At 35.0% G+C, this 25,041-nt stretch overlaps 1 protein-coding gene across 13 annotated transcripts in view; it reads right to left on the bottom strand.

The window, feature by feature from the left end:
- PPFIA2 (protein tyrosine phosphatase, receptor type, f polypeptide (PTPRF), interacting protein (liprin), alpha 2) overlaps window positions 1-23,558 on the bottom strand; it is a 339,529-nt gene extending 315,971 nt beyond the window's left edge. For 9 of the 13 annotated variants that reach the window (XM_012720379.1, XM_012720377.1, XM_012720378.1 and 6 more), the window contains exons 1-2: window positions 22,713-22,974; window positions 18,261-18,511 (exon numbers count right to left, since the gene is read on the bottom strand). In XM_012720379.1, the coding sequence (XP_012575833.1) occupies window positions 18,261-18,509 (249 nt within the window). In that variant the 5' untranslated portion in view covers window positions 18,510-18,511; window positions 22,713-22,974. Of the gene's footprint in view, window positions 1-18,260; window positions 18,512-22,712; window positions 23,008-23,507 lie in introns of those variants that run through there. The other 4 variants (XM_004675847.1, XM_004675848.1, XM_004675845.1 and 1 more) reach the window with 3 other exon arrangements.
- Window positions 23,559-25,041: the final 1,483 nt, after the last annotated feature.

Below are 25,041 nucleotides of genomic sequence, written 5' to 3'. Positions count from 1 at the left end.
TTTCTTTGGTCGCTCTCTGGCTTCCATGTACAGAGGAAGCCATGTCAGTTTTGGATTTCACTCTAAGAAATCTTAACAAATTGTTCAGTGCTAAAATGGTACTCTTTAATGATAAAAAAAAAAAAAAGTGTCAACAAATTCCCTGAAGTTATCCTGGCTCTGGAGTGCCTGCCACTGAGGTACCGCTACTCTCACTGCAACTAGTGCTACTTGCATATGAGGCTCACATCGAAGGCACCAAGGCCACAAAGCAGAGTGGAAATTCTTTTTCTGCCTTCAGTAGTCCTACTTTAGATATTGTTCTGTTGGCTTGGTATTGGTACCTCAAAAAATGTTTTCTTCCCTTCTACCTTCCTTTCTCTTACATGAGTTCACCAGGAAAAGGGAGGTTACTCCTGGTCTGACTTGGAGGATAAACGCTATAGCTGTAATCTTCCAGAGTATCTTTCCATTTCTCCACATGACAGTATGAAATACTTGAATCTAATGATTTAGTATTTTTTGCTAATTTTTCTTCTATGTTTTCTCGATGCATATGAACCTCATTAATTACTTCAACCTCATTAAGACTGAGAGACAGACTCATCAGGTTGGTGTAATTTGAAATCTAAACTTCAAAATATCACAAGTATTTATTTATTTATTTTGTATAGCAAAAAAAAAATATTTTGTTGTTCGTTGTTCTCATTTGATAGAGACATGGTATGGGCTGGAAAGGGAATGGGATAAAAACAGGGGTGGAAAGAGGGCACGGGACTATGGCAATGGCACATGGGTGAGTTGGTGGTGGGAAGCCCACAGGGACTACAACTGAGATGAAAAAGTACAAAACGAAGAATGACATAAAAATAAATAAATAAAAAATTTACATGAAAAATTATTTTGTCTGTGGAGCTAAGAGTTCCAAGACTCTAAAGGGGTTTCTTTTGTTAACTCTTATCTAAAAACTTATCTAATAATGTTTCCTTTTAGGACCAACCACTTCACTGAAATCATCCATCTGAAATAGTATTCAAAATTGCACATCTACAATGCAATACTATTTAGTTATCAAAAAAGATAGACTCTTGCCGTAACAACATGGATGGAGCAAGAAGGGATAACGCTGAATAAAATAAGCCAGAAAGCAAACAGTAAGTACCGGATGGTATTTATTATATGTAGAATACAGGGAACCAAAGAGTTAGATTAAGCCAAACTAAAAAGCAAACCTTTGAAAGGTGATATAAAATGAAAGCAAACTGGGGGTACAGAAGGAGAAGCAGAAACAGTGGGGAGGGAGCACATTGACTATGGTCATGGATGGTGGGTGCTATGGCAGAACATCTGAAGGTGGGATCCTACACTTTTAAAATACAACAATGCTGTACACCATTGGAACCTCAAAAAATATACAAAAGAAAACTGTGCATCGATCTATGAGTATATCACTGTAGAGAAGTAGCCAAGGCGAGAATTCAGAAGTCAGACTACCTTGATTGCAGTAAGAACTCTGCCATATACTACCTTTGCAACTCGGGGGAGGTGAGTTAATCCTTCTCCATTCCCCTTTTCCAATAAAGGGGAATACTAATGATGCTGCTAGAAATCGAGCGGTAGATCAGATTATGTTTTTTAATCATAGATAGATAGACAGATGATGGATGGATATGGTTTATATATTCCAAATTTCATTATGCAGCCCTTAGAATTGTGTCTGCAAGACGGACTTTAAAACAGTGTCTATCACTTCTATTTCCAATTTTAGTCACTACCTTGAAGAGCTACTGGCACATGACTGCATGAAAAAGTTCTTAAAATTTTGGAAAATAGCATAATATGAAGAATATTACATGAAATTTAATCACATCAGAAGTCAATAGACACTATCAGAAAATGTACCACAATTCAAATACTTTTCTTAGAAAGTTTGCTTAAGGTGAGATTCCACCCGGCCAAGGGATGAAACCAAAAGTAAAAACATAAAAAAAGGTAACAGAAATGACACAAATGCATTAAACATAATGAGCATTTAAAAGAGTTGTTGAGCCCTTAATTGCAATCCTGAATGCCACTATAATTTATCTTGGAGTAAATATACTTTATAAAAATTTCCAACAATAACTTTATAAAGTAATATAGTAATCCCTGCGTAATCTTAATATAGTAGAATTGTAAATGTTATGTTTAAGATAGTGAATATGTGAAATTACATTTGTTAAAGTGGGAGTTGTCATTCTTAGGAATCTTTCTTTCTTTTTTTTTAAGATTTATTTATTCATACAAAACTGGAATACAAGCCAGAGGTGCAGGGGTGGTGAGAGGCTTCACCAGAGACAGAGTGGGGAGCAGAACAGGCAGATCAAGGAAGTACACTGCTAAGGGGAGCAGCAGGTGGGTCAGGAGCAGTCTGCCACACCATGTGGGTCACCCCTGGGGCTGGGGATCAAACTCACACTGAAGCGGATGTGGCTGGCTTGCAGGGCTGTGTCCTAACCCACTGCACCACCAGGGAGGGCTGGAATCTTTCCTTTCTTTTTAGAGTTTCAGGTTAGATTATTTCAGAAATGAAAATTATTAGCAAAAATGAAATGGTTAATATTATGTTAGATTACCTATTTTTGACTTTATAATCATCAGTAATTTAAAGCATATTACATTTTAAAGGAGCAGGCTATAAAATTTCTGCTATGCAAAATAAGTAAATTCTATAGATTTGCTATACAGCATTGTGCTTACAGTTAACAATACTATAGTGTACACTTAAATATTTTTAACATGGTAAATCTGGTAAATTTCAGCATAATAAGGATCCTTACCTGATAAACAATTCAAACAATGAAAATATAACAAAATGGAAATACATTTAAATCTTGTTTTTTATATCAGTAATATCAGCCTAAGGTACATAATTTTCTGCGGTTTTATCTGCTCTAACCGAAGTAGATGTACTTCAGGATTCATAAAGATAAAAAGAAAATTTGAAGGAGACAACTTAAACAGTATTTTGAAATATAATACATACTAAACAACTAACTGTTCTTTCTCTTGCCCCATTCCACTACTCTAAGCTCTTTGCCTTTCTTCATTATCTGTCCATGTTTCTCATTGTCATGTTTCTATCACATACCAGCTACAAACACTGGTTTAATCAAGAGCCGCCTCAAGTAAGCTAAGCATTCCTTGAAGGAGACATTTTTCATTTTTCCTCCCTTTTTCACTTTTACAAACCCACTACAGTATATTGAACCCTCAGGAGACCCAAATGCCCAACTTTTGTGTTCTTGAACTCTAGAACCTATCTCTCCATTACCTGAATACTTTACTATAATCTTCTGACTAGGGATCTGTATCTCCTGAAAATACGTAATTTCACTGAAGATAAGGATGCACTGCCTGCTGGCTTGAACATGATAGATACATAGCAAGATAAATCACAGTCTCATGTTGTCACTGTTTGCTATTTGAGGGTACATACAGCACCCACATCTGTGCATACTGCGGTGAAAATGATAGGTCTTCTCGCATGCCTGTGGCGCTCACAGTTTGACTATCTTTTTAACTCCAGGTGAGCCTCTTCAAACATCTAAAGGTCTGTTTAACTATAGATAAAGCCAGGCCCAGTACTGCATTAATAGCTGTGGAATATAGAGGTATATATGATAGAATTTTTATGTTCTGAGAGATCACACTGCATTTGGAGCAAAATGGGAAATGACATTGAGCATGACTATGGTCACAAGAAGTTTAGACTTGTTTTTCAGTTACAAAACAGAGTGAAAGAATAGGAGGGAGAGTTAGAGAGTGACTAGAGATCATACCATAAAGATGAGCCTGTTTTCAGTTGTACAAGCATCACCACAATAGAATTTTAAAATTTGGGGGTGATTTTCATCACCCCCAAAAGTACCCTTAATGCTTATTCCATCATTTTATATTCCCACTTCTAATTCTGGCAACTTTTTATTTCTGTCAGCAACCCAGCTTTATCTAATATTTCATCCCATGAAATCATACAATATGCAAACCTTTATCACAGGCTTCCTTCACTTAATGTGATGTTTTCACTTTCATTTATACTAATGTTAGTAGTATGCTAACATTTCACTGCATGGCAGTATTTCACTGTATGCAATATTTTGTTTATTTACTTCCCATTGAGGGGCATGCTTTGATATTATGTATAATGCTGCTCTGAACTGTTATAAACAGGCCTTATGTGGACATATGTTTTCATTTCTTTTAAGTAGCTTTCTAAGAATGGAATTTATGTTTTACTATATTAAGAAACTGCCAAAATGTTTTTGAAGGTGATTCTACCATATTACAGGGCAATTAGCAATTTATGAATATTCTAGCTTATCTAGAAAATCATTAACATTAAAATCATTAAAATCATTGGTATAGGCTGTCTTTTTTATCATAAGCATTCTTTTGATATGAGGTATAATTATAATTGTATTAGTTTAGAATCCCTAATGACTAAAGGCACTGAGTATATTGAAAATGTGCTTGACATCTATTTATCGTCACTTGTGAAATATTTATTCAAATTATTGCCCATTTAAAAGAAAAGTTTAAATACCCTATTTTTCCCCTTTTTATTGAGATATACTTGGTATATAACTGTGTCACTTTAAGATGTACATGATGATTTGATACAAATATACATTGTAAAATGATTACTAAAGTACAGTTAACACTTCCATCACCTGAAATTATTATCATTTCTTTCTTGTGGTAAGAACATTTAAGATATACTTTCAGCAACTTTCAAGTGTTTGAATACAGTATTAACTACAGTCACTGTACTATACATTAGAGCCCTGGGTATTACTTATAACTAAAAACTTGCACCATTTGACCAACATCTCCCTGACCATACACCCCACCTTCTTAATTTTCCTTAGTAGCATCTTGTAGATTTTAGTGTGCAAGCATACAATTCATTCAATAATGAATTGTTTTTAATTCATTATTTAATGCTATTATGAATGAGTTTGTTTTCTTAGCTTCATTTTTGATAATTGTACAGAAATACAGTAAATTTTTGTCTTTTATCCTGAAATCTTGCTAAAATAATTTATTGGTTTTAGTATCCTTTTAATTTGTGCTGTTTATTTTTTCATTTTGTGGACACAGACACATTCTAAGAAAGGGACTAGCATAGTCAGATCTGCATTTTAAAATAGATAATTTTGCAGCTGTGAGGAGGATGTATTTAAAGGAGGAAATGCTAGAGGAAAGGAAATTATTTTCCATTACTTTTGAGACAGATACTGACACCCACAATATGAACAGGAATATAAAGCAAAACTAGAGATATATCAAAAAATGAATTAAGAAAAATAATTGCTTATTTTTGTTTGCATAAGTAGGCATGCATGCTTAAAGAAAATTGCCTTCATCTGTCTTTTTGATTAATTACACTTAGTGTCCTTATTAAAGCTCATGAACTTCTCTGCTAGTGAGGGCAGACTGTGAGATTTAGACCAGCTCTGTTGACAGACTCTTAATCCTTTTTTAAAATTTGTTGTTGTTGTTATTTTGTGACCTAAGACAACAACAAAGATAGCTAAGAATTGAGAGTCTATGGCCAACAAAAGTTAGGTTTCAGCCACTTAGGTCTGTATTCTGCTGGCTCTGGCAAGGCAGGATCAGCATATTTGGCAGTTTCATAGGGGTATAGAGACCGACATTGAAATCTAGTCTGACTAGGATCGAGTGCTGATGTCTACATGCCATAGAGTTGATGCTCTAAAAGACTGTATTTTAAAATATGTCTAGATGGAAAGATCTTCCCAGGAAATATTTGGATAGAAGTGACTGGAGATTACTTTCTCAGCCACCTGGCCAAAACAAGTAAGTGGCTCATTTGGGAAAAGAGAATGTAATTCTAGAACTAAATAAACTTCCCCTGTTATTTTATTAATAAAATGACTGCCACGCAAGCAAAAATATCTATGGAAAACAAGAGAAACAAACCATAGGAGTTTCAGGTAGTGACTCCATCTAAAAGACTTGAAGTAATTATTCTTACACAATATTCAAGGTATAAAAGACAAGATTCTAAATTTTAACTTTAGCTTAAAAATGTAAAAAACCAAAACAAATGGAAATAATAGATTTGAAAAGGGCAATTAACAAAGCAAAGAAGCAACACAGATACAGCAGTGTTAGTGAACAATGAGCTAGGTACGAAAAAACTCCTAGTGAATCACATAGAGAAAAGGGGTATGGAAGAAGCATGGGAGACAAAATGAGAAGAATGAGCACTTAGGGATTGGAATTCCAGACTGAGAGGAAAAATAGAACATGACAGGAATAATACTTCATTTTTTAAAATTTAATTGAGATGATACTGGTTCATACCACTCTATGTAAACTAACCTGATGTTCTATGTTCAGTGAAACATACTTCAAAAATAAATTCATTTTCAGAAAATCTCAAGCTGAGAAAATTACTCAGCTGAAAACCTACAGTAAGGAAAATTTAACACTATTTTTTAGGAAGAAGAAAAATGAGGTCACATTATTTTAAGATCAGAAAGAATAATTAGTAACACAAATTGTAAATGTGTGAATCAATCTAAAGGAATATTATCTGTATAACATTACAATAACATTATCTTTTACATCAGACACATGGGAATATGAAGCATAAAAAGAACACTTTAAAAATTACACTTCTTACACTTCGGTATGCTAAGGATGCACACTGCAATTTATATGTTAACTCTTAAATGAATAACAAAAGGGTGTAATAATCCATTCAAAGGGAAGCATAATAAATTAATAAAAAAAACACACAAAAAGGGGAAAATAGAAAGCCCTTAGGAAGAGAGTAAAGTATATAGGTAATTGTAAGAAATATAAAGGAAACAAATAATCAAAAGAAAAAGACTGCTAGATTACTTACAAATAAAGTCCAGAAAACTATTGACAATTTGTGGGAAATGCATGTAAAGACAGGCACTTTGACAGAAAAAAAAAATAAAAACAGTAAGAGGTATATAATGCAAACTTTAATAAGAAATTTTCTGTACTATTTTCAAAATCAAAGAATTTATATGAAAATGCTTATCTAAGAATAAAAGCAGATTGTCACATGAAAGATTCAATTGTCATGAAGACGCAGAAATGTTATGGTTGAATGCATGTAATAACATTTTCTTAACACGTGCCCCGATTAATAGAATTCCAAGGATAAGCAGAAAATTTATAATCATTGTGGGAATATTAAGACTTGTAATCAGTGTAGAACTTCAGCTTTGGTATTGTAAAACTGAAGCTACGTACTTAAAAGGAAAGTTAAATTTACCTAACGACGTTTCTAAAACAATATAATTTCAGAAGTCAAGTGCTTTTCTACTAATGAGATATTAATTGATGTTGCTTCTAACTCAAGATTCAAGTACTACAGTCTATTTTATACATCTAGGGTATAGTTCAAAGAACTGTATTTTGATGAATGAGATCAGACAATAACAAGCAGAATTTTTAGAACACATTTTTTATAAGTATTGTTAAATATTTTTATCATATTGAATATGTTTCATATATGTTAAAATGAGCTTACTATTATTTGGAACTGATTTATCTCCTTCATCTTAGAAATAGATCATTAGGTAAGATCTTTGCTAAAATCTTTCAAATTAATAACTGCTCTTTTTAAATTTAGTCAGTGAACAATCTAAGTTTCCAAAACAAGCATGGATATTGTAAAATCTCACCAAAATATATAAAAATTTTGAATAAAATATTGCACATATTAATTGAAACAGACTAACATAAAAATAGGCATAAGAAGAGAACAAGTGGCAATTGAAATCAAAAGAATATGGTTTAATATCCCTTACTTTTACCTTCAAAATTAGTTATTTACATCCTGATCTTCAATGCTCTAATTTGTAATACTCAAAGCACCACCAACTCCTGACATAAAATTCACATCATTCTAGTAATGAACTATAGATATGCTCTTTGAAAGTATAGTCGTCCTACTTTATTCCAGATAGGGCTTTGAGGTACAGTATCAACACTTAAATATTATGATTGCCCCTTAAATATTATGATTGTAGTTTTATAAATACCTTAGCCATTGGTGCTATAAAGAACATATTTTTTCTTTAAGCAAGAATTTTAATATATGCTGTGAATTGTTGTGTGATTATATGACTTGCCAAATAATCACAGACTAGGTATCATGGAGAATATTTTCAACAAACAAAAAAAAATTATTTTTGTTTCCATTTCCTCATTTAGCATTTCTGAATAACTAGCAAAATGCCAGATAATATTTTGTAGGTAGAAGGTACAGCAGTGACCCATTGGATCCATCCCCCAACTTCACAAAACAGAGTCTAGTATTAGTAGAATGAAATATTAAACAAGACAAAGAAACAGATTTTATGGGTTGAAAATAGTATTAGAAACTGTTCACCACTCCACTCTTGCATTGTTTGATCTCTTTCTTTGGTATCCATGGCTTATAGGCTCCTAATTTCCTCTCTTTGACTTTGTCTATTTCTTCTTCATGTAAAAGGATATTATGATTTTTTAATAGGATGATGTGCTATAGCCTCACCGAGAAGGTAATATCTGAGTAGGAGAAAAGGAAGACTCATGGTTGGTCAGGAAACAACTTTGCCAGCTATAAAGATCAGCCAGAGAGTCCTCAAAGCATCTGAATACCTAACATGCTGTTACACAAAAACACCAGTGAGGTAGGAGTAGAGTGAGTTAGAAAATAGAAGGCAGATAAAAAGAAGGGAGCAGATGTTAGACCTTCAGATCAATGTAAAGAGCTGGGAAAGTATTTCTAAGATTTAACCACATGTGAGCCAAACCTGGCTTACAGTTTATCAAAATCAGAATCTTGCTGATTTTCTACCATTAGACTAATGGCCATACAAGGACACAAACAAGAAATTAGTTAGGAAAATTCCCTCTATTCTAGAGATGCTGAACAGCATTCAATTCTACATATACTTTGATGATAAGGCTGAGACTCTTCACTGCTAGGTTGAATACAGTATATGAAAGATTGGCATTGGTATTAATTACGATACAGAAGGCTAAGTGAAGACCATGAACTCAATTTTGGACAAGATGATATCAAAGTCAGGAGACAGAAGAAATGATGAAAGTTGTCAATAAAGTTGAAAAGAAAAAAGATACAAAAGTGAACCCGGAGCTATCAAGCATTAACAGCTAGAGAGGGTGAGGGGTACCCAATAATGGAAACAGAAGAAGGACCAGTGGAGTAGGATGAAACCAGGCAAGAGGCTATCCTAGAGCTCTAGGAAGAAAGGTATTTTAAGGGAGAGGAAGAGATGCAGAGATCTGCTGTGTCTAAAGCTGCTGATAAGCAGGAATAGAGACTGAGACCTGACCATTGCATTTAGCAATGTGGAGGTCATAGACAATGTTTCCAAGAGCAGTTAAGAGGAAGGTAGTAGTATAAATGCTTGAGTGGAGTGGACGCAAGAGAAAATAGAAGGGAGAAATTACGAGAAAGAACGAGAACACACACACACACACACACATATATATATATATATATACTAGTTTATTTTTACATCATTTTGTGCATTTTTCCATCTTAGTTGCAATCCCCACGGGCTTCCCATCACCAATCACCCATGTGCCATCACCATAGTCCAGTGCATTTCCTTCCCCCTACCCCCCACCCCCATTTTTTGATCCCATTCCCCACTCTAAACCCATAAAATGTCTCTCGTATATAGCTGTTCATTATTATCATTATTTTCTCACCAGAAGAGGCAATTTTTGCAAAACTTGTCCTATGAAGAGAAAGTTTAATGGAGTGGTAGTTTAGAAGAATGGAAGTCATATTAGATCTATTTTTAAGGTGGAAACATCAGAAAGTTTAATGCTGTTGGTTATAATCCACTACAGACAGAAACATTGATGATGGTGGAAAAAAAAAGAAGAAATGTTTTGTCAAAATACCAAGAAAGGATCAGATCTTAAACACAAAGAAGAAACAAAGATTTCCAGAAACATGAACAGTTCCTCACAACAGAGGATAAAAGTAATGAAATAACTAGAAATAATGGTCAGTTGAGAAAAATTTACATGTAAATGTGGTATTCAGTGGATTAGGCATTTCCTTGTTATTGCCACAGAATATTATGAGGAAACATAATTAGCAAAAATCTTAAGATAAAACTCAGGTCAGCAACACTATTCTCTAAGCATGGACTTTGACACAGAACAGGCCCTTAAGTATTTGTTCAAAATATAATACCCTCTTATTATACAGTCATGATTAAACTAGAGAAACAAGGTGTATGCCCTCTATAATCATCTGAAATTAGCTAAAGTATAGAGCATATTAGCAGTAACTATTTTTTCCTTTTTCACATAAATAAACATGAACCTCCAAAGTTCAGTGGTTTTCTAGTATTTTGGGGTTTAACAAAATGAATACTGAAACTATAATTCCTAGTTAAACATATTTCCATGAAAGTATATGCTCTTTACTATAAGGACGTAATGGGTTGTAAAATATGTCCAGTTACTAAAAAGGCAAAGTCATAAGCTGTAGAATTAGGAATACCAAATAATTGAATTATATGTAATTGTGTCATACATTCAAAATAAGTTGTTTCATAATTAGATTTAAGGGTAATGATGAGAAATATAGTTAGTGACTTGTCTTCTACAGGTTTCTAGGAATGCTGAAAACTTTAAAACTGGGTGAAAACATTTGAGATGCAGCAACAGCTCATAGTAAAATGGAGGCAAGTCACAGGAGTCTTGGTAAGTCATACAGGTCCTGGTTACTTAACTTCTCTTTGCTATTACCTATAAAATCAGAATAGTAATAATCTCCATATTTATTATAATGATTGGAATGTTTTAAGGATTAGTTGAGATAATATATCTAACTAGATAAATGAATGAGTTTGATTCAAAAATCAACATTATTGTATTTCCTCTGATTCCCTCAGGTGAAGTAGTGAACCCCAAATGAAAATTTCTGACAGGAACTTAACTTTTCTGCTCTTGCCAAGAAGACAAGTATTTGCACTTCATATTTATTATAATGATTGGAATGTTTTAAGGATTAGTTGAGACAATATATCTAACTAGATAAACGAATGAGTTTGATTCAAAAATCAACATTATTGTATTTCCTCTGATTCCCTCAGGTAAAGTAGTGAACCCCAAATGAAATTTCTGACAGGAACTTAACTTTTCTGCTCTTGCCAAGAAGACAAGTATTTGCACTTCTGTTTCATTACTATCTATGATGATTCCATGGTTCATGGAACCATGGAGAATGAGCACAGTGGTTTCTCTTTACTCCAACAGCTTCTACTCTCAGTAACAGTGTCTGACTCCTCTGGAATCAGAGCTGGAATGGGGAAATTGAGGAGAAACATCACAGTGGTATGTGGCTGACCTAGTTATAATGTGTGATAAGGAAAGGCAGCAAATAATAGGAGGGCTATTGCTCGACATGATTAAGACTGGTCATTGTGGAAGTAGAGAATTTGGAAAAATCATTTAAAGAATATTAATAGTTCTTTCTGAAAAAGAGAAAAATCAATGTATTTCCAAAATTTGATAAAGACTGCAGAGAATAAGGATTTTTAGTGCTTTCAATTTATGCTAGTGTTCACCACTGTCCAATAAAACAGGACAGTTAAGCTTGACTAAGGATAATGATGATAATATCTATGGTAATGATGACAACATCAATAACTGCATTTAACATTTGTTGAGCATGTACTATCTGTGAGGTACTGAATTGATCATTTGACACATTCCAGCTCATTTCTTTCTCATAATGATCCTATGAAGCAGACTCTGATTATTTAAATTAACTACTTTGACCAATATTATTGAGCTTGTAAGTAGCAAGCCAAAAAAGGACTTAGATGATCTCTATCTAGAATAAGTGACTTCTGATTCTCTGTATGTTTCACTTAAATATTTGCTACTTCTCTACAAGCAGCCTCTTCAATTCAGTTCCTCTTTAGAGTGTATATCAGTATGCCCTGATTAATGATGAACAAAATCTGACATTATAAAATGTTCAATTTCTGAAGTGCATGAACAGCCCCTTTCAATCACTCCTCAGACAGAGGTCACTGCCTCCTCCCAATGAAGGAAATTTCAGAGAAGCCTCGTTATTACCAATGTCTCTTTGCAAGAACGTGAGGGGAAAAAAAAAATCCAAGTTTTTTACTCACATCCAAAATCTTTTTCCTCTTTATTTTTTTCTTCAATTGAGGTAATAGTGGTTTACACCGTACATGATTTAGAGTGACAAGATTGCACCTCTCAATTGCACCACACCACACCCACCCCATGGCATCCGCAGTTCTCCACCATAATGCTCTGTGCCCCCTTCCAACTTTATTCTCTTTTCTACCCCTCCACATCTTGTAGCCTGAACTCCACAGATTTCAAGGGCTTGATATTGGCTTGATTTTGACTGACCTTTTTTTTTTTTTCTGCTGTATTCCATATATAAACAATACCATCCACGATTTGTCTTTCTCCTTCTAACGTGGTTCTTAGCCATCCAGTTTAATACTATCCCTTGTCCTTTTTCAATAATTTTTTTATAATTCTATTGTCTTCTTTAATACAATAGAAATTGTTTCAGGCTTCAAAGTTCAAAATCCTATTTCAAATTCCACACCTCACTGGAACTATGACATTATCACACTAAGTTCTCCCTAATGTAATAATGACCCAACTGACTGTTTCAGTTTGTATTTGTGGTAGCTCAGTAACACTAATGGTCCCTGTGTTTTGTGTCTTCCTGAAATTTTGTCATTTAATTTTGTATTATTTTCAACTCTGTATCTGGTGTGGTCAAATATTATTAAAGCAAACAAACAAACAAAAAAAGCATTTACTTGTTTCTGCTTTGCTCTTACACACCTGCCATGACCATCAGAAATGTCCAGTGTCATGGCTTACTTATTGCAAGACTAGACAACTTAGAACTAAGGGGCCCAAACTGGTCGAGCTATATTCATCTTAAATCAAACAATAGCCAGTTAACATATGGCTGACTGAGTCTTGCATTAAGCAGTGACATAGTAAGCTATCCAAGATCAACCAAGCAAGATCAGCAGAATTTCATTAATTCATAACTCTACAGAGCACTAAGGTTTTGTGTTGCATTATTTTGGCAACAGATCACAAATACCTGGTTGTTGTGTAATCCATCCTAAATCAAAATGGGTGACTCATATCCCTTCATTATTTCTTTATACTGTCACAATCTCACTCAGAATGCCAATTATCCCATCTTGTATCAAACACCTACCCTTGGTTTCTACCATACACATGAACAGACAACATTTCAACTGCACATAGAGAATTTCACTTCTATCCTACAATCTTTCAACAAACAAATCTGTTAGTTCTTTATTTCCTAGTTAGGTGTGCGTTTTCTTTTTGAACTTGGGGTATATATCTGTCTTATTTCTACAAATTAGGAAGCTTGAGCCTACACTGGCCAGGAGAGCATAGGCTAGAATTCATTCTCCAGTCCATGTCCTTGAGCAAGGCTCTGCTGTCCCACATGGAATACCCTTAAGTTCTTTCCAATATTTTCTTAAAAATCTTTCTAAAAATCACTTTGCACATGAAATTTTCTGTCACCAATCACATGTCAATATTACAGTTCAAATACTTTCATTATTCCTATAATCTACTGGTACTATTTTAATGAATCCATTTATAATTTTTCTCCAAATAACTCAATTCCCTATGCTCTCTGGAAGCTATAAATGTTCTTTTTTTTTATCCCCTTTACAAACACATATAACTATTTAAAAATACACATAAGACTATTAATGTATGCTCAATAAGTTTCTAAGAAGAACTTTAAACTTTTACAAATGACCTTTTGCAATGAAAATCTAACCATAGTTACCTCTCTTTTAGATGGTCTTAATAAATGTATTAGGATTTGACAAAGAGTTGCCCTATTTCAAAATGTCAAAGATTATTTATTTTGTCAATATTCCTGGAAATTGTTCTAACACTTATTGATATGTGTGTGTGTTATAACTTAAATATTTAAAACATAAGCTTACATATATATGAATTTTGTCATTTGGCATTCTGGATAAACAAATGGAAGCATTTCTATAGCTAACCTTTTGATCAATTCATTATATTATCATATTTAATCATCACAAACTACCCTGTGAGATATCAGCATTAATAACTTTTGTGACTCAGGCTGATGATGTATGATATAAAAACCAGATATTCCTATTTCAAATCTTTTGTCTTTCTACATCAAAACACAAGGATTTCAGTTCTGTTTTTACTTAAAAGCCCTCACTATGGGTCTGGTACTCTACTAATCCAGAAAGTTGTAGGTGATTAAGCTATGCTCCTGTTCTCAAGAAACATATATTTCAGGTTGGGAAACAGGTCCATAAACAAGTAATTTAGTAACAATGAGAAACAATAAGCCTTCAGGACATGACAAGGAATACAGCATTATTCCAACATATTATGTGACACATTTACAAAGGTGGTAATGTTAGGAAATAAAGCAAAGGTTAGGGCCAGATGTCAAAGAACAGAAAAGAATATAAAAATCTGAAAATTTCTTAATTGATAAAAACGGTATGGCGTGGCCTTCCCTGGTGGCAAAGTTAAAGCACTGAGAATCTAAAGCCACTTCTGCAAGAGTTCGATTCCTGCCTGCCCCAGAGGTGACCACATGGCGCGACAGACCTCTCCTGACCTGCCTGCTGCTCCCCTCAGCAGTGTACTTCGTCAATCTGCCTGTTCTGTTTCCCACTCTGTCTCTGGTGAAGCCTCTCAACGCCCCTGAGCCTCTGGCCTGTACCCCAGTTCTGTATGCACAAATAAATAAATCTTAAAAAAAAAAATGGTGTGGCTCAATGAAGACTGAGTTCATAGATGAGGGAAAAAGTATTTCCTCTAAGAATTCTTAAGTGTCTAAGTTAGGTATTAGACCAGATTTGAGTAGGGGCTGAAGGCAGAGAGTGATCAAGTATGAATCCAAATATTTGTGGAACATTAAATAAATCTATACATTAGAAAAGTAGAAAACTGCGTCAGTAGCTTAGAAACATCAAGTTGGACATCTAGAGTGATGTGGAATTACGTGTACACTTTAAACAGTTACACCAGTAACATAATGAAAAGGTATACACTACTGCTACAAAATTCTTTATATGATTAGAATTGTTAAATCATTGTTGCATTTGCTCATGGGGGAAAAGTGATTAAAGCAAAGCCTCACATCACCAATACTTGATACTATTACATAGGCAATTTAGAACACAACATGTCATAAAGTTTGACTACTTTAAATTCAAGCTCATGTTCTCTAATACAATTTTCATTTTCATGCTATTGCTGTAGTTTTCAATTTTTCATGTTTTATTTCTGCCTCAAACTCACACGTATGGTCATCATTATTCTTTCCCAGTAAATGTCAGTGCACAAAACAATGCTGGTATATTGTTTACAAAATATTCAAAGAGAATCCAAGCTACCAATTAAGGTAGAACATTTCCCTATTATTTGCAAATGATTTATAGTCCTCAAATTATAAAATAGTTTTGATTTTAAAAATGACATAGCCATTACTATCTTCAAGGACACGGACTGTTATAGGTATTGCACTATTTGTAATAGTAAAACAAAATAATTTTGAAAAAATGGGTCAAATTATTTGTGAAAGCAATTGGAACTATAACCATTTAAATAGACAGGCACATAATCCCTAATCTAGAATTCAAAAAGAAAAAAAAAATGAATATCTTACTTGTATGTATGTAACAGACATTATGGGTAATAAAGCCAGACCTCTAATAACATGAGAGAGAGCTTTTATACTTTTCCATGCAGTAGGAACATTCATAAAATTCTCTTTAGAAATATAAAAGCATATAATTTTGTGATGCTGCCCAGAATCCATCAGAAGTGTTGCATAATATACATTATACATGCACAGAATATTAGGAAAAATTGGAACTGTAAAACACAAATGGCCCCAAGAGGGCTGGAAAAATGACTGTACATCAGTGGAATCAAAGTTTGAAACCTAAAATTTTATGTAATATATGATCTAGATATTCAACAAAACTGAACAACTAGAATTAAAATTTATCTTCATTCTTGTTCCACTAAGAAGTAATTTACCCATATAATGTTAATATATGAAAATATATTTAGTTGCTTTCTTTTCCCAAGAAAAATATTCATTTTTACAACATTACATCCTTAGGAAGTAATTGTCTACTTTTTCTACATATAAAGAAAAAAAATAAAATCCAAATGATTTTTGAAATCACTATGATAGAATTGGGTTCCAAAATGATAGCATCAGGAATGAGTAAAATAGTAAAAGATAGATATAGGAGGTTGTTAATTGCATGCATGGTACTTTAATATTAAGGACCAAAGTGTCAACTTCCAAAAAAACCATGGGGGAGATAGGGGCACACACAGCATTTAAGCAACCAGTAGACTCTGTCTGGGGAAACACTGAAAGAATTTTGAATTTGCCCAGAAATATAATCCTAGGTTTCTTTAGGAAATCAGTCTATCCAGAAAGAGAAACAACTGTCCCTATTCTAAGTTTGTCACAGGAGGTACTATAGTGTTATTGCTATAGTATATTCATTTGTGTATAATGTGAAATAGTGTAATTGGTCTCAGAACCATACTTTACCAGCACAAAGAACTAAAAGAGAACAAACACATTGGTGGTGATTCTAGAAATGAAGGTGTGACCAACAATTGCAGAGACTGAACTGTCTACCTTAAAATTCTAGGTGAAGATATGACACTTGTCTTTTGAAGTGAATCAAGGCATACAGTGTGATTAAAGGAACAAATGTACCAACAGGTAAGCACAATTGAAACATTATTGTGTCATAACACAAGAGAAATAGGCTGAAAATGAACACGACTGGGACAGTGGTGATCCACACATGGATATGAGGTTAGCAAAGGGCCATGACAAAAGGTTCTGGGTGATTCTTTCCATTCTAAGTCATAAATATCTCAAATCACACTGCAACTTAATGGTACAGTTGGGCTTACAATTTTGTTAAATTTGTTTAATTTTCAATATCTGTGGAAAGATACTTGCTGTAAGAAGTAAGTAATATATTTCTGTGGAGAAATATAAACTCTTTTTAACATTTGCTATACTCTCTTTAAAACAAAGAACCGGGCCCTCCTTGGTGGCGCAACGGCTTAGGATGCAGCACTGCAAGCTATCTGCAAACACTTCAGTGCTAGTTTGATCTCCAGCCCAGGAGGAGATCCACATGGCACCACAGACCTCTCCTGACCAGCCCGATACTCCCCTCAGCAGTGTGCTTCATCGATCTGCCTGTTCTGCTCTGTCTCTGGTGGATTCTCTCACCACCCCTGTACCTCTGGCCTGTACCCCAGTTTTGTATGCATAAATAAATAATCCTTCAAAAAAATAAAGCAAAGGACCAATCAAATTTGCATTAATAGAAAAATACAGTGCATCAAGTATTATTAAAAATCTCATTCATATTATATGTTATACATCTAATAAACACAATTATAGTCCTTAAGTAAGAAAAAATACGTTCATAACTTTGTATATAAATGAATTGTCAGTTCTTTTAATGCTCTATTGTTTTTCTATAAAATAATGTGTTTCACAAAAATGCATTTAAAATAACTATCCAAACAATTTTGAGTTAGTGTGAATAAGGCTGAAGCTTTTTTTTTTTCTTCAATTCCCAAACTTTTTAAAAAGAGAAACTGGCTAAAATGTTGTTGAGACAAAGAGAGACAGTAATATGTCAAATAGCTCCAAGAATTCTTAAACAGGTGTAAGGTATTTTTAAAGAACAACAAATAATAAATATAGACAGTCCATAGAACAGAAAATGGAAAATATATATAACTGTCACAACAGTGTTTAAAAAAGTAAAAAATAAAATTATTCCCACATTCTAGGGATGAAAATCTGAACAATAGGTAATCTGCTACCTTCATAAATATATATATATATACACTCACACACAAAGTCTTTCAAAGAAAAACAAGTCTGGAACTTATACTTGACATCCTCTACAATAGCAAATTTTGTTTGAAGTAAAGTTTTGTGTGAATTAATGATCTATTAAATATTTCCTTACCAAAATACTCATATCACTTATGTTAAAAGAAAAACAATTATAAGTTTATTTAAATCTTAAACATTTTCAATTGCAATAGAGAGGTAATGCTATCAGCAGGCTTACCTGTGGCAGTGCTGAATTGAGCTGTCTCTGGAGTGAATCTCTGTCATAGATGACATCCTGGAGTCTTTGCTGAGCTAGTGAGAGACTTTCTTGTGTCTCCCGAAGGGTGTCTAGAAGACGATCCCTTTCATCTAGCATATTCACCATCAGCTGCTCAAAATGGGAGTCTGAGTCCGAGCCGCTGCTTTGGGACCCCCTTTGGCTCATTGGGGTGTCCTCGTTAATCGTGGGCATCACTTCACACATCATTGCTTGAAGAAAATAAAGAGGAGTCTTAGTAAGAAACAATTTTCTATCATGCCACTTGATCCTCAACTTAACAGCCCCTTTACAACTCATTAGCCTAATTGTCTCTTCTTATAAACTCACTGCTCCAACTCCAATCCAGCTAAATATTTTGACCTCAATGAAATATGACTCATTGACTTCCTGCAATCCACATGCTTTCACTTTTCATGAAAATCCACTTATCTATTACCTAAAAATTAAAGCTTGGCTTCCTCTACTTCTCAAGATTTTTTTGTAAATTCATGAGTTAGCCCATCTAATTTAATTTATAGTAACCTACTATTACTTATTAATTCATCACCTTTCTTTCCCTGAAAGTTTACAAATCCTTTAATTCATCACCTTTATTTCCCTGAAAGTTTACAAATCCTTTAATTCATCACCTTTATTTCCCTGAAAGTTTACAAATCCTTTATAATTAGGACCTTCATCTTACATTTCTGTGTTATATTATTAACAATCAATACAGTGTCTAGCACTTAAAGGATAGAAAGTAAGTGATTTTTGAGTGGCAAATACATTAATTAATGTTCACTCTTTCATCTAGAAAGCCTACAAAGAATTATTCATTTTACACAATAATCAATTTTCTCTTTATTGACAGAAATTTTTATTACCAACCAACTTATAGTTCCTTGACATTATATTTTCCTTTTTATTTCTTTCATATGCTTCTTCCTGAATTCCTACGGAGATTTAACAGAGTAAATAAATGATCCTGACTGAGTTAAACATAAGTTATATGAAATAGATTAAGGTGCATACATTACACTACTAATTACACTTAATATTCCTTTGTTTGCTATGAGCTGCACTGTCTGGTTTCCATCTAAACAATACAAACTAACACTCTTTTACATATTCCACAAAACAGATGCCATAAATTACATTAGCTGATGTAGTAACTTCACATCTCAGCTGCTGCTAATCACAAGCTCCCAGTGATGAACTAAATGAACTGCTCACGATATTTTTTTAATCACTTATTAATTTGACTTAAAATATACAGCACCGGCATTCAGATATCTTACTGACCTATGTGTGGCATTTAAAAATCTGAAGTTATCTCATATTCTCTTTTATCTTCTACCTTATGTTAAAAAAAATAAATCAAGCCCATCTCAATCTCAGCTTTTGTACTGGGGCCAGGAGCTATTAATTAAAGGGCTTGGTTTTGCAGAAGGCTGATGTGGAGAAAGGCTGGTTTGGCTCTTGATCCTGGAGCATTCTTTGGTTTTGTAAATCAAGGTCAATTCATTTTTCTACTTACATATTCTTGTCCTTGGGGAAAATATTTCTGGTGATATTTTCAAATAAAATGTCAAGACTTAACAGCTCAATAATTAATTACTTTTAATGTGATTCTTCATATAAATTGAGTTACTGAAGAGAGAAACTCAATTTTCTATGATGATTTGGTCAGGGCCCACTAAAAAGTAGGGAGAAATTTAAAAATTATAAATGAAAGTACATTGTGATTCATCGCCTATACAAAAAACACAAAGGGGGAGTGGTAAGCTTTAGGATAACTAAAGCTTAAGATAACTTTTTAAATTATTAGTGGTCATTCAAAACACTGAATTATCAGAAAATAAGAACTTGAAGTGGTCAATTTCTTATATATTCCAAAATAAATAGTAAAATGTATGCATGCATATATATTATACATGTATACCTATTTAACATACATGCACATGGCAACACACTGATTCATACTCACGTGTGCTACTATTATTGACCGCTTAATAAATGAAATTATTTTTCCCATAAATTTGAATTTTTCTTCAATACTACAAAAAACAAGGAGACTCTTTTCCAACTGCTACAAATTTTCTTTACATTAACTGAAAAGGAATTGGAATAAAAAAATTCTAATAATTTGAATATTTAATTAATTTGTCTATCATCATGAAATCCATATTCTGACAAGATGTGTCATTCTGAAAGATCATTACCAAGAGTTCAATGTGTTTATTTTTGACATTTAAGTTTAAAACAAAATACTGGGTGAGGAAATGGTAACACTGACAATTTGTGCCTATACACTTGTGAGGGTACTGAAATATTCTCAAGTCTGTATTTTAAATCAGATCCTTCTCAAAATAAAGCCATTAACTGATCTCTAGTCTGAATTACCCATAACAATTTTAAATTCTGGAAACAAACAACTGCATTGATTACCTTGGGAATAATTTCCTCCTGAATATGCTACCCTAATTCTAACAAAGACTTGTGGTCACCATGGGATATTACACATTCACAAACTTTAGGCTCTTAAATCAGTATAAAAGTTGGTCTTTAATTTAGTCAGCCTATAGATGCTATGGTAAGAAGCAGCTTAGGGACCTAGAAAGTCTATTAAAGTTATACTCAAAAGACCTTGATTCAATTTTACTCCTGAGGCATGTGAACCAGGGCAAGTCAAAACTTCAGTTTCATTTCCGTAAAGAATGGATAATAATCCATGTGTCAGACTCCAAGGAAACCCTGACTATAATCACACAGCAGAATCACAAAGAACTGTTGCAAATTCAAATATTTACTTCTATTATTAAGTGACCAACAGTCATCTATGCAGAAAGAATATTTTAATTTCATGATTCATTCTGCTTCCATGCTTAATGGTTTTAAATTTAATTGGTACTCCGCACTCCCTAAATCCAATTTAAAAAATTCAAACTATGTAAAGTTACTTGAAAAATCAGATGACTCCATGTTACTCTCTTCAGTCAACACAATTGGATAAACCTAAAGTCTCTTCCTGAAAATTAGATGCAACTGAAAAAACAATTGTGTGCAAAAAAATAAGGTCACTTTCATGAGCTAGCTTAGTTTCTTGCAATAAAACTCAAATTCTGTCAAATATATATTACAAAATAAATATCTGCCCAGTCCTTAAAATATAGTATTATTTTCCTTAAATGCATATTTTAGTCATTAAAAGCAATTACAATCTTCATTCAGTTTAAGAGTTAAATAGTCTCTATCAAATGCATGACATCTGAAAGAACTTACACAGTGTAGAAAGCTATGGCATCCAATTCCTAGTGTATCATTCACATATAACACTTTTAACTTTTTTTAACCATTTTTAACACTAAGAACTGCATGACATCACATAATTCCTGAAGAAACGGAAGAGCACACTAACAGCTTGCTTTGCTATTTGCCTTTTCATCATGCTCACCCTAAAGTCATTTGGATAGATGAATTATAATTTCCTTTTCCAGGTGCTGATGTCTCGTTCATCAAATTACTGAAAGTTTCAAGACCTATAGACAGTGTTTATTTTGTTGTGAAGGGGAAAAAAATAAACCTGTTTGGTTTAATTATCACAGTGCTTAAATATAGCTTGAACAATTTTATACAAGGAAAACCAATTCCTTTATTCTTAGCACGTAACCTTGACTGTCTTTTAAATCTCTCTAATATCAAAATAAAAGTTTTGAATGTCCACTCCTGGAGACACCAGCCAAGGGTTTTCAAGATGTGTTCCTTGGAATATAATCATTCAAGCAGCACCTTAGTTCTACAATGGGATTTTTTTTTTTTTTTTGCTATCATAAATCACTTTACTCAAACAGATAACTAGATTTAGACAGTACAAGAGGCAAAGATGAAATATTCTCAATAGTTAATTTCTTTTGGAAAATTTTAGTCTTAAGAAATAACCCAGCTCCATTTCAGTTAACCTACTAGGAGTAACTCAGTGAGGGAAATCCTAGCCATTGTCTGATTACATTATACGAATATTCCTCCTACTAGTTAACTCTTTGAAATCTCCTGTCCTCAGGATATATTATCAACTCTAATGGAAGCATTCTGCACTTTCTTCAGTGCATTTAGAGGAGACGAAAAGCCAGCTCACCCCACACAGCTGGACAGTTCTTTCTCAGCCACACCCCCCACCACCCAGAAGTTGACTTCATAATTTCCATACTAAAATTCTTCATCCTGCCTAACAAGAGAGAGCCAAGTAGGGAGGAGGTAGAGAAATAGGAGAAGTAAAAGGATGGGGGTGGAAATCGAAAGGTACAGAACAGTAATTGGCAAAGGAGAATTTGCATCTCATCTTCCCTGGGGGCGGGGTGGGGCCGGGGAAGGGGTTTTAAAAAAAAAAAATGCGGAAGGGAAACCGTGGTAACTCAAACAAGGCTTCTGTACCTAATGTTTGTAATTTCGGGTCCTGCTTCTTCAATTGATCAATGACAACCGCAGTCTCCGGCTCGACGAGAGAGGAGGCTCACGCCCGGCACTCCTGGACCATTTCCCTAGCAACGGGAGGAGAAAGGCAGCTTAGACACTCGCTTGCCCCGGCGCCCTCCCGGAACGTGCCCCGGCTTGGTGGCTTGGCAGTAACTCGGCATCTTCCCGCGGTTCCATCAGCAGCCAAGAGGAGAAGCGTCCATCGGAAAAATGGCATATTACAAATTTTGCTTTAGGAAGCAGAGCTCGGTTCAGACCATTGTCAAAGAGAGAAGAGGGGGGTGGCGGCTCTTAAAGCAGCAGCAGCCCTTTGCCCGAGCAGCCGCAGCTCCACGCGTGCAGCTGGAGACCCGGGGCGGGGAGCCGGGAACTGACGCCTGGGTTTGACTTGCAGAAAGTTAACCCAGTGGCGATGCTCCCTATGCGGGTCCGGGCCATCCAGGGGGTGTCCCGCCGAACGTGAGCTTTGGGGAAAGGCTTGAGAAGTATCTGGAAGGGGAGTTCTCCACCCATTCTCCCACTCGGAACCCCTCCCGAGTTTATGGCAAAGACTGGGAGTTGGAAAGCTAAGGGGAAGCTAGTCCCCTGGGAGGCTAGCTTCGGGATCAGTCCCCTCCTGGCCCGCAGCCCACTTCCACACTAGGGTGTCTCGTTTCACTTTTTAAAGGCGAGCAATCAGCCCCCCACACCCAGTTTCTCCTGCCAGCCTTTTGCAAGCCTGTTTGCTTGCCGCAGTCGGCAGGAAGAACCAACCTGCTGGGAGCCGGTGTGGATGCTACAGCATCTTTTCTCCTCACTCGCCTCACTTGCTGCTGCTGCTCCACCTCCCCCGTCTTTCCCCACCCCCCTCCCAACGCCCCAACTCCACCTCCTCCTTGGCTGCCTCCACCTTCTCTTCCTCTGGAACAAGGGCTTCCCCTGGAAGCTGCTGCAGTGGTTTCCACCGGCCCTTAAATAAATTCTGAAGTAATCACGTCTTTGCTCTCCTCCTCACGCACACGCGCTCGTGGATACACACGACTCCCCCAAAGCCTCTCCTGTGCTGCTGGGGCTTGAGCTACTGCCAACGGCGAAGGCAATAGCTGGGGATGGCAGTTGTGGGGAGGGGGTGCACTTCCCCTCACGGGTGATTCTCCCACACAATGATATTTACACGAAAGCAAGCGTGTGATGGGCCATGACGTGGGGAAGGGAATGGGCTTTAGCACCTCTGACTCTCTGGCCTTCGGTGCTTGCCATTTCTTTTAGCACTTTCCTTCTCCCTGGATAGGAGTATGGTAATCACAGTTGTAAGAACCTGAGTCAATTTAGGGTGTGGCAGTACCTGTCACTTTTCATTATCTCCCCAGCTCTTCTCCATTCATTTCTTTGCAGATGAGGGTTGTATGTTAAGTATTCCCTGCCGGAGTAAATCTAGGGTTGGGCAAAGTCTGTCTCTTGATAGCATTCAGGTTCCCTATACTTACACATCCCTTTACCCATTCTCCTTTCTTTCCTAGGCTGCTATCCATTCATACAGAGCCATAATTGAAGACTAAAACTATAAGCAAAATAGAAATGTTTCAGTGAAGGAAATTAACATATCCTAGTTTTAGTGAATATAAGTGCAGAAGGGAACTGGGGAAAGTGTTAAATTGTGTAATGTGGGAGTTAGTGCAAGTATCTTCAGACTATTGTATAAGAAATACAACTGATATGTTTCACTTTTGCATGAGTCTAAAACTTACTGTAGAAAAAGTATTCAAATACCTGCTTGATTAAATTAAGTACAATATTCAAGAAGTGAATTTTTATTGCTAGGGTAACATTTAATTCAATTAGTGGTCTCAGGGTAGCATGTATTTACCCCTTCTCTTCAAATCTGTTATTCAAATTCTACTTTATAATTTCACAATAATTAAATATAGAAATAATATGACAACTGCAGCATTTTTCAAACATATGTATATATGGGCCACCCATGAGTCTTATTAAGTTGTAGGTTTTGATTCACTGGAACTGGATGGACACTGAAATTCTACAACTCCAATAATTCCTGGATTGCGACCATAATTTGCATAGCAAAAAATCTGACAACCCAATCAATCCATTTGATGTGGCTTAAGTAGTTTTAATGCCTCCCCCACTCACACTCCCCCTTCAAAAAACAGGAACTCAAGTAGCTTGGCCCATTTTCAGGTAGGAGTAACGTTATATCAGTTTTATCATATTAATCAAATACCAGTATGCACAGTATTCATTTTCTAGAATCACTTAGAAGACATAATTTTTTAAAAGACATATATCT

This window comes from Condylura cristata, unplaced genomic scaffold (genome assembly GCF_000260355.1).
Source record: "Condylura cristata isolate star-nosed mole 26May11 unplaced genomic scaffold, ConCri1.0 scaffold00004, whole genome shotgun sequence".
Classification (NCBI taxonomy): domain Eukaryota; kingdom Metazoa; phylum Chordata; class Mammalia; order Eulipotyphla; family Talpidae; genus Condylura; species Condylura cristata.
The sequence above is the reverse complement of the archived record's forward strand: the minus strand, read 5'-3'. Positions and strand labels throughout refer to the sequence as shown.